This window comes from Eutrema salsugineum, unplaced genomic scaffold (genome assembly GCF_000478725.1).
Source record: "Eutrema salsugineum unplaced genomic scaffold, Eutsalg1_0 scaffold_9, whole genome shotgun sequence".
Lineage (NCBI taxonomy): Eukaryota > Viridiplantae > Streptophyta > Magnoliopsida > Brassicales > Brassicaceae > Eutrema > Eutrema salsugineum.
Genome location: NW_006256342.1, coordinates 1,492,486 through 1,501,785, shown reverse-complemented (window position 1 = coordinate 1,501,785; position 9,300 = coordinate 1,492,486). Strand labels below are relative to the sequence as shown.

Genomic DNA, 9,300 nt, shown 5'->3' with positions numbered 1-9,300 from the left:
TAGTACTTTGCTCATGACCAGATGTTTCATTTTTCTTTTGGCTTAGATTGTGGATGACATGAGGTTCACAGTTTCGCACGTGGTGGAACCGGTTGAGAGAGGAATAGCGAAGATAAACAGAACATTCCATCAGATATCTGAAAACGTGAAAAGATTCGAGCAGCAGAAGAAAAGGGCAAAGGATGATTCATATGTGATTCCATTGAATCCATGGACGAAAGAGTTCTCAGAGGTTGATGAAAACATCCATGAAGGAGGGAGTGTGAGCGACAGCGGTTTAGGAAGAACAAGGCGGCAACACCAGTCTAAAGTCTCAGGATTGTGGACTCGAATGCGACGGTGAGAAAACCAAAAATGGTGGTGCAGCAACAATTCTGAAGATGCCTTTTTTTTTTTACTCGAAGTCTCATCTTCGTCACCATCTAACAAAGAAAGAAAGTTGTAGATTTTATGAGGAGATGCTAATCTGCTTGATTACACACGTACTGAAACATTCGCCTACGTCACTCAATGTAAAAATTAGAAATCAAATTTGAAAATATATTATTATATTTGGTCTATGCTAAATTTTTATTTTTGAGCTTTGATCACCAATACACTGCTCATATCTCGAAACTACTTTTTTTTTTTTTTATCACAACTTAAAGTTTGAGGTCAATAAATAGCTATTACTCTTAAACAAATTTTGTTTTGGTCTAAAACTCTTATACAAGTTAGATCTGTATCGCGTAATGACAGATTCTTACACAAAAAATAATATAAAATTCGTCATGATTATAGTCGTATCACTAAAGAAGTATTGTGTATTCTGAATTCTCGAATGTTGCCATTTTTTCTCCTCTCAAAAAGCTCCGATGACATCGTAAACATTTTAACATATTATCGAACCGAAGTGTATAAAACCGAATTCGAACCAAAGTATATTTAAACCAAAGTGAAATCAACCTTAACCCGATTGGCGAATGCCGAGCCTAATATTTTTCTCCATATCTGGGCTGATATCTTGCCTGAAAATATTTATAGGTCTAGCCCGATAAGACCCATAAATAAATTGGACTTAAGTCTAGTTTCTCCAGGCCCGCGAAATCATTGTTAATTTTTTTGTTTACAAAATCGGTCATCGGGATTTAGCTCTAATCATCGGGGCAAGGCAATTGGAAACGAAGAACAGAGCGAAGTTGTGTGACGAAGAAGATGAAGCTAACATGGAACAAGAACCCTAAGAAACGACCTCGCGTAGCTTTATCGAATTTCCCGGATCTTCCTTTCGAGAAGGAGGCTCCAGAAACTCAATCTCAGCGCCAAATTCGCAAAGATGATTTTGAGCGCAGACAAGCTGCAGATCAATTGGAGTCGTCGGAGCTCGGAGTGACAACTCACTCGGAAAATAATGGGAAATTCGATATTGGAGTCGAAGCTAAGAATCTCGCAGATTCGTTTAGAGCACAAGGAGACAAGCTCGCTGAGGTAACCGGCTGTACAAAATTGGGATACTTCAAATTCAGCAATTTTGCTCATTTGGATTAGTTCAAATTCATGAAAGCGATTCTGGTCTAGAATTGTCTCTAGCCATTGATTGTAAGCTTTTTCTGAGCCTCAAACTCCAGAAGTCCTAGTTTGTCGAAGATTACTGTTGTTATTACTCTGGAATTAGCTAAGAGTGAGGAGTGTAAAGGAGGCGTAAACATGAAAAATATCAGAACTAGTTAATGTGTCTCAAACTTTGTGTTACCAAACAAACATAGGGTTGGATATCTCCCATAAAGTTAAGGCGTTTCTTGTGCAACATCTTATCATTTGAATGGCCTCAAGTTCATCATTCATTATATTTCTTGAAATTGCATTCCTTTGTTTATGGAACTACTTGAGTGAAAATCTGACAGTTGATTCGTTTTCTCACTGTGAACTTGCTATTGAAGGAAGGAAAATACCAGGAGGCTCTAGGGAAATGGGAAGCTGCTCTTAATCTTGTGCCTGAAAATGCAGTCTTGCATGAACAAAAAGCACAAGTGTTACTTGAGCTTGGTGATGCATGGAAAGCGCTCAAGGCTGCAACACGTAATGCTAGAAGCCTTTATCTATTGTTACTTTTATATATGTACAATATCAGGTTTGATGATTATTCGCTAAGAACCCTCGTAATAGTTCTTATGATTTTAATTCTTCACAGGAGCTACTGAGATAGATCCATCGTGGGCCGAGGTACTTACACTTTATAGTCTATATCATACAGTGTTTCTCTATAAGTAAGAAAATCGCAAAAGCTGAAAACTACTTGTAAGTTGTAACTAAACTAACTTTCCGGGCAAGTGGATCTGCGTACTGTAGTATGCTCGTGAGTCGTGATACTGAGTCTACAGTATATCGAAATATGGATGTTGATAGCTTTGTTAGAAGAATCAGATCCCTTTTATATATGGTTAAACTTTTGTCAAAATATCGCCCTTTTTAAGGCTTGGACTACTCTTGGAAGAGCTCAACTAAATTTTGGCGAGCCGGATAGTGCTATCAGGAGTTTTGAAAGTGCATTATCGATCAATGTAAGTTCCACGAAAAACCGAAATTTCCAAATATTTTCACTTTTTGCATTTCAATAGTCCCACAGAGATCTTAAGGACGTGTTATTACCATTCCACAGGCGGATTCCAGAGAGGCGAAAGACGATTTACAAGCTGCAAAACAACTAATTAAGAAGAGAGAACAACTTCAGACATCAGGACAGGACACTGACACTAAACGTTTCGTGGTCGGCGACAAGAAGATAGAGCCAAACTAGTGAACCAGAGACTTGTACTTAGGTAGAGAGAAGAACTTCGTAGTGTACAGTATAGTAATATAACGAGGAATCAAGTTTGTTTCTTCATCAATCCAAAGATCTTGTTCTTCATCAAGGCAAAGACTTGGCCATTTGTCTGAGAAGATACTTCTGAATCTTTCCAGTAGAAGTCTTTGGAAGCTCCTCCTGGAAAACCACATTTCTGGGAACCATATACTTTGGTAGCTTCGTCTTACAAAACTCCCTTATCTCTCTCTCAGTCACAGTCCCATCATGATACTTCAAGCTCACAAACGCACACGGGGTCTCTCCCCACATCTTGTCTGGCTTAGCCACCACAGCTGCTTCCTTAACCACCGGGTTTGTGTACAGAACCGTCTCGACTTCCGTGCTGCTAATGTTCTCTCCTCCGCATATGATTACATCCTTTGATCTGTCCTTGACTTCTAAGTAACCGTCCGGGTGCATCACACCCATGTCTCCAGTGTAGAACCATCCGTCTTCCCTCATACTTGCTGCGGTGCCTTCCGGGTCTTTGTAGTAACCCAACATGACAGAACCGCCTCTGAAGACAATCTCTCCCACGGTTGCTCCATCATGCTTCACACTCTTCCCGGTTATCGGGTCTCTCAAGTCAGCTTCTGCAAAAACCGCGGTTCTAATTCCTTGCCTTGATTTCAATGTTGCTCTCTCGTTTGGTCCCAGACAATCCCACTCGGGCTTCCACGCACATGAGACAACCAGACCACCAGTTTCTGTCAGACCATAGCCATGACCCACATCAAAACCGAGGTTCTCAGCTCTGGAAATGACCGTAGCCGGCGGTGGAGCTCCGGCTGTCATAACCCTGACCGGGCTTTTAAGCTGTTTCCGGTCCGAGTAATTGGTCAACATGTTGAGAACCATAGGCGCAGCACACATGTGAGTCACTTGATGCTTGTCTATCAACTCGAAAATAGTTGGCGCGTCGACTCTTCGGAGACAGATGTTTGTGGCCCCTACAGCGGCTGTAGCCCATGTGTAGCCCCAGCCATTGGCGTGGAACATCGGTAGGGTCCATAGGTAGACCGGACGGTTAGGCATAGACCAGTCGAGCAAAGAGTTAACAGTGCTCATGAAAACTGCTCTATGGCTAAGCATCACTCCCTTGGGAGACGACGTCGTTCCGGAGGTGTAATTTAGCACCATTGGGACCCACTCGTTTTCAGGACGGACCCACTTGAACTTCGAGTCTCCGGTCTCCATAAACCCTTCATACGTGTCGAGAAATTCCACGTCAGACAATGACGTGTCGTCGCCATCGTCGTGGAGGAGGACGAGACGAGGTTTCTCGTTCTTGGGCAAGAACGAAACAGCTTCGAGGACTAGAGAGCTCGAGTGATGGTCGACGAAAACGAGCTTGGATTCACTGTGACGAAGAAGAACAGAGAGTGCATGAGCGTCTAGACGCGGGTTGATGTTGTTGAGGATTGCACCGGACATTGGAACCGCGAACTGAAGCTCGTAGACGGAAGGGACGTTGGGACCTATAACCGACACGACTTGGCCACGGTTGATTCCAAGGGAGGAGGAAGATAGAGTCGAAGCGATGCGGAGACATCGAGAGTGGGTTTCAGACCAAGTATGGGTGGTTGTTGTGTGGAGGAGGGAAGGAGAGTCGCCGTAAACGGAGGCGGCTCGTTCTAAGAAACCGAGAACAGTGAGAGGAGATGAGTTTGAAGGATGTGGGAGTAAAAGCTCCATAGTTGAATGTTTTTAGCTATATGACTAAACATGTGTTTGTTTATATCGTTAAGTTATCGTCTTTGATAAGGCATTGGTGAAATGTATATCTTTTTTCTGAAGTGGTTAGGTAAAACAGAAATCATTTTCTTGCAATATTTATATTTCGAGGTTAGCTAATACTAAAATTACAAGTAATGTGGGTTCGTGATTATTTTCTTGTGGTGGGTCGTATTATCGTTTGGGATAATCATATTGGAAAATGGAAAGCCAACTTCTAAGAAATTAAAGCTGCTTTTTTATATCATGCATCTGTATGGTTTCAGTTTTTTTTTGGTTTCTTTTCATTCGAAAATATGGTTACTGTTTAATCATCTAAGTAAACAATCAAGGGTGTTTATTTTTTTTTTTTTTTTGCTACAACATCGTATTTATTGAAATTGCACGAAAGTTTCTACGCACATAGTTTAACAGGTATATATTACTTCAGTATGATGTCGAGCAGGGTGCAAAATCAGCAGATCACAACAAGGCACTGTTTATTAAAAGAATTCAACCGTAGAAGGGTTATCTTCAGAATCCTCTGTCTTCCTATTAAAAGTTAGCAAAATTCCAAAACGAACACAAATTTGTCAAGAAGAATCAATATTAATAGTCTTGCAAGTTAGGAAGATGAATAACTAAAGAAAAAATCTTTAGGGACAAGAAGTTGGCTGTATACTCTGTCTCGTGGTTTTGTTTTTTTAATCCAATCCTTCATTTGATGGAATGGAATGTCATCTGTTCTTGATTTTTCAGAGTGTCGGCTGCGTTTAAAAGCATGTCCATTCCTCCTACGCATTTATCCAATTCTCCAATGCCTTTACTTCGCGGTTCGCTCTCAAGATTCCCAATCTTCCTTCCTTTTTGTTTCGGCATCTTCTTCTCAAAAGCCTTTCGCGCTTTGCGGACTTTCTGGATTGCAGCTTTACATGTTTTGCAAAACCATTCTCCATCTGGAATCGATGCACACGGAGGTCTCATGCAATAGATGTGATACGCATCATCACACCCATCACACAAGACAATCTTATCATCGTCCTTGTCTTTTAGACAGTTTCTGCATAAGCACGACGAGCAATACCAACGAGCACCGTGTAGTTTTATTTGCGTTGAAGTCAAACACCTGATGTGGTAATACTTGTGTGGGCAAAAAGGGTGATCACATGTTATGAACTTTCCGCCGCCGCCATTCTCCACTATTGTTCCACAGGTCCTACAGATTTCAGAATCTCTCGTGACGTGGTGAACTCCATGATTCATGTTACAGCTTGAATTCTCTCCAGATTCGTTCGAATCTTCTTTACATTCTGCGCTCATATCAACACATCCTTTATCTGTCTTCATCATCCTTTCGGTTTTCATTCTTTCGCACACTACACAATTCTCGTGAGGTGATCCGATTCCATTAGCTGTGCAGTTTAGACAATACCAACTATTCGTCGACATCCCTTTCCCACCAGGATGTGCACATGAGACATGGTACACATCTTCACAATGATCACATGCCAAACAGTCTCTCACCGGTGCCTTCTCTCCACATATCTTGCAAATGTCATAAACACTGTCATTTCTGATGATCTCTACATCAGGACATGGCTTCGATTCCCCAGTATAGAATTCCTTCAACTTTCAGATTTTGAATAAAAAAAAGAAAAGAAGAGATATTAGGGGATTTATGGATAAAGTTAGAATAAACTAGCACCTTGAAGAAGATCATTTATGCCTGACCCTCACCTGTTCGGTACACGAGGTCCTTGAAAGCTCTAAGAGACTATTAGCCAGAACAGCCATATCATTACCAACATCCTGTATTTTTTGCCAGACCTGAAAATCAGTAGTTAGGTTTAGTTCTATGTCTACATTAGATCTAACGTAGAGTAACTTCAGGAAAACACAACCACATTCCTTCAAGTTGACAGTTTGAGTTCAGCTTCTGAACCATGGCATCGTAATATATTTTTTCAAATGATAAGGATAAGAAAGAAATGATAATCTGCTATCATGCATAGTTATCTTCAGACTACGCAGAGTTTCCATTAATTACCTCTTGGAGATCCGTTGAAAAGAGCAGAGGTGAACCATCATAAACACCCTCTTTCATCCTGGTGTCTATCAGAGTCCTGCACGTAAAGTCTTCAATCTTGACCCCTTGAAGATTTTCAGAAAGCAACTTACTAAGGGATGCAAACTCCTTTGAAGCTAAAACTTGAGACAGAACATTCTGGCAACTGACTGTTGCAGTCTCATACTTGGGTTCAATTGACGGTTTATGTGGATTGGAAAGCTCATGGACTTCACCAATAAGATGAGTTCCTATGCTGAACTTTTGATTATTTCCATCACAAGCGACAGACTCCTGAGCAAAAAAAATTCAATGAAAACATTAATCCACAACAAGAACGAGATAACATGTTTTAGGAGCATATTTGTGAAAATAAATCATGGCCACAGGAGTTTATCACAAAATATAATGAGAACAATTTCAGGATTTAATGCACAATGCAGCAAACACTTATCAGGTTCTCAACAAGCACAGTGTAAGCAGCCACCATTAATGGGAGTTTCTATGATTTGCAAAGATTTGCTGAAACTAGCAATCACGCACAAAGATAAAAAGGAATGACCCATATTTTTAGTTCCATCAACAACATGCTGCATAATTGAGGCCAATAGTCAGTATTGAAGTACCTATCAACCATTACCAGATTGAACTAAACCAAATTTACTAGACACGTAACAATTGAGGTCTGCGAAAGTTGCAAAGTATTGGAAACAGCATACATTCAAGCACTTCAAATCAATCACAACCAGAGTCATCAAGATAGAAGATTCATGAAAAGTACCCGGCTTCCTGAGTGACTAAGGCCTTCCATAGAGATTCTCTCATCTTCTTTACAATTAGTCCCAGAAACCGATCTTCCAAGTTTTCTCCGCTTGTAAATTTGTAAGCTCCTGTTATCTCTGGAACTTGCATTGGCAGAGTTAGCCATACCACCTCCTCCTCCACCGCAATTATTCAGTTTATCAATTTTCACCAAACCATTTAACTGATTACTCTCTGTACCTTCACCGTTGCTTGTCGCCTCCTCCATGGACTTCGTAAACGCACAGAAGAATCAAATAATCTGATCTTCACAATCTGGATCTAGGGATTTATTCTACCATCCTACTGTAGATAAAACAGATAAAAAGTCTTTAGAATCCTTTACACAGCCACGGAAGAATTTCATTTGATATACAATTATTACCAGAAATTTCTAAAATGCCTTCAATCTAGCATCCCAAAGAAACCATCGAGATATAAAGAATGTAGTTCCTAATTGCCAACCAAAAGCAATAAAATTGTTCTCTATAAAACACTAGATTCCCAGACAAATAAGCTTATTTAGAAACAACTAAGTTCAGAGATACAGAACCTTCAATGGAGATTTCTCTAAACACTAAGAGACGGAACGAGGCTAAATCCAACTTCAAAATTCTGGCGAATAGCGAGCAATAAACGACAAGAAAAGAAGAGTAAAAACCGTACCAGAGTGAAGAAATCTGCGTCCCGAAACAACGAAGAGCAAACCCTAGAAAAATTGGGAGAGGGTTGATTTCTCGGTCTATCGGAGACTCAGACTCGCCGGTGGCTCTGCAAATCCCGGCTTCTCTTATCTTTGAATCATTTTTAAACCTCCGCGTCCCAGATTCTCCTCTTGAACCGGTACCATTTCAACTTGGATCTGACACCGGTCAAAACCGGTAATCAGTGACGTGAGACTGACACGTGCAAGTAACAATTACCGCAACGGAGAGTCAAGGTAACGGTAACGGTAACGGAGTCTACAGTAACAGCTGATTCGTGATGTGCACGCGCGTTGTTAGTTATTTTTTTTACTTCTTAAAGACGAAACACGCGCGTTGTTCGTTATTTGACCTAAACCTAATTTTCTAAAGAGAAAAACCATGTCTTCCTCCTTGAAGAGCAAATTCTCGGCGGCTGAGACAGGCGTCTTCTGGGACCTGGATGAGTGCCCGACCCCCACTGGTCTGAGTCCTGATTCGATCTCTGCTAATATCAAATTAGCTCTCGAGAATTTAGGTTATACTGGCAAGGTGTCTATGTTTGCTTATTCTGTTGCGGAGCAGAGCGAAGAAGTAAAGTTTGAATCCGCCGAAATCAAGCTTAAACATAACCTAGGGACTCGTAAAACAAGTCTTTTCGCGATGTATCAGAACCTTTTCATGTGGGGAATAGACCATCGTTATGAACCAACAAATTTGATGGTAATCTCACAAAGCCTTTTCAGCGAGAAAGAAAACAATCTTCTCCTAGCGCAACCTCGAAAAAAACCAAGAGTGCTGCGTGATACTGCAACTTCAAAATGGCTTTGGAAAAGCCTATCAACTGGAGGGAGCCCTCTCCATGGCCACAGCATGAGAGCAGAATCAGTTATGCCGTCTTCTCGACATTGTTCTGCTTGCAGAAGAAGGGCACTTGGTCTTGCCAATAAGCGGAAGAAACGTCCGACCAAAGGTTTTCGATTTTTGTTTCGCTTTAACCTTATATAATGTTGTGTTCGTTGCTAGTTAATTCCTCTGTTGATGGGAAATATCTTTGGTCGCTACCATTCCATTCGTATGCTAAGAGTTTGTTTTTCTTTTTCTTTTTGTTTGGTGTGCGCAAGTGTTAAATCCTATAGTAGTCTCTACCGTCGGATTTTTCAGCTTTTAGCAATCCAACGTCCATCACTGAAAGACACCAAAACAAAGTCCTG

At 40.9% G+C, this 9,300-nt stretch overlaps 5 protein-coding genes across 6 annotated transcripts in view; 3 read left to right on the top strand and 2 right to left on the bottom strand.

The window, feature by feature from the left end:
• LOC18008166 (protein LAZ1 homolog 1) overlaps nucleotides 1-549 on the top strand; it is a 3,287-nt gene extending 2,738 nt beyond the window's left edge. Inside the window, exon 9 of the mRNA XM_006390051.2 lies at nucleotides 45-549. Within this exon, the coding sequence (XP_006390113.2) occupies nucleotides 45-343 (299 nt within the window). The 3' untranslated portion in view covers nucleotides 344-549. The remainder of the gene's footprint in view (nucleotides 1-44) is intronic.
• A 595-nt stretch (nucleotides 550-1,144) lies between these two features.
• On the top strand, nucleotides 1,145-3,175 carry LOC18008795 (tetratricopeptide repeat protein 33). Its single transcript, XM_006390049.2, has 5 exons — nucleotides 1,145-1,467; nucleotides 1,920-2,058; nucleotides 2,171-2,202; nucleotides 2,454-2,540; nucleotides 2,639-3,175. The coding sequence occupies exons 1-5, from the start codon at nucleotides 1,195-1,197 to the stop codon at nucleotides 2,774-2,776; spliced, it is 669 nt and encodes a 222-aa protein (XP_006390111.1). The 5' UTR covers nucleotides 1,145-1,194; the 3' UTR covers nucleotides 2,777-3,175.
• On the bottom strand, nucleotides 2,671-4,684 carry LOC18008782 (probable acyl-activating enzyme 4). The gene has a single exon (XM_006390048.2). The coding sequence runs from the start codon at nucleotides 4,517-4,519 to the stop codon at nucleotides 2,888-2,890; it is 1,632 nt and encodes a 543-aa protein (XP_006390110.1). The 5' UTR covers nucleotides 4,520-4,684; the 3' UTR covers nucleotides 2,671-2,887.
• A 345-nt stretch (nucleotides 4,685-5,029) lies between these two features.
• LOC18008729 (PHD finger protein EHD3) lies at nucleotides 5,030-8,256 on the bottom strand. Of its 2 annotated transcripts, none has more exons than XM_006390047.2 (5): nucleotides 8,070-8,256; nucleotides 7,384-7,709; nucleotides 6,585-6,896; nucleotides 6,275-6,364; nucleotides 5,030-6,166 (listed from the first exon to the last, which is right to left on the bottom strand). In XM_006390047.2, exons 2-5 carry the CDS (start codon nucleotides 7,630-7,632, stop codon nucleotides 5,255-5,257), a joined length of 1,563 nt encoding a protein of 520 aa, XP_006390109.1. In that variant the 5' UTR covers nucleotides 7,633-7,709; nucleotides 8,070-8,256; the 3' UTR covers nucleotides 5,030-5,254. The 2 variants fall into 2 exon arrangements, with proteins under 2 accessions (XP_006390109.1, XP_024012652.1); XM_024156884.1 differs by having other exon boundaries at nucleotides 7,384-7,706; nucleotides 8,070-8,215.
• A 232-nt stretch (nucleotides 8,257-8,488) lies between these two features.
• LOC18008991 lies at nucleotides 8,489-9,094 on the top strand. Its single transcript, XM_006390046.2, has one exon. The coding sequence runs from the start codon at nucleotides 8,489-8,491 to the stop codon at nucleotides 9,092-9,094; it is 606 nt and encodes a 201-aa protein (XP_006390108.2).
• The last annotated feature ends 206 nt before the right edge of the window (nucleotides 9,095-9,300 follow it).

Coding starts and splice junctions, on each gene's coding strand:
- LOC18008795 (XM_006390049.2), top strand. CDS start 1,195: ATGAAGCTAACATGGAACAAGAACCCTAAGAAACGACCTCGCGTAGCT. Junction 1,468..1,919: donor AAGGAGACAAGCTCGCTGAG/GTAACCGGCTGT, acceptor TTGCTATTGAAG/GAAGGAAAATACCAGGAGGC. Junction 2,059..2,170: donor AGCGCTCAAGGCTGCAACAC/GTAATGCTAGAA, acceptor AATTCTTCACAG/GAGCTACTGAGATAGATCCA.
- LOC18008782 (XM_006390048.2), bottom strand. CDS start 4,519: ATGGAGCTTTTACTCCCACATCCTTCAAACTCATCTCCTCTCACTGTT.
- LOC18008729 (XM_006390047.2), bottom strand. CDS start 7,632: ATGGAGGAGGCGACAAGCAACGGTGAAGGTACAGAGAGTAATCAGTTA. Junction 6,365..6,584: donor TTTCAACGGATCTCCAAGAG/GTAATTAATGGA, acceptor ACTGATTTTCAG/GTCTGGCAAAAAATACAGGA. Junction 6,167..6,274: donor GGACCTCGTGTACCGAACAG/GTGAGGGTCAGG, acceptor AAAATCTGAAAG/TTGAAGGAATTCTATACTGG.
- LOC18008991 (XM_006390046.2), top strand. CDS start 8,489: ATGTCTTCCTCCTTGAAGAGCAAATTCTCGGCGGCTGAGACAGGCGTC.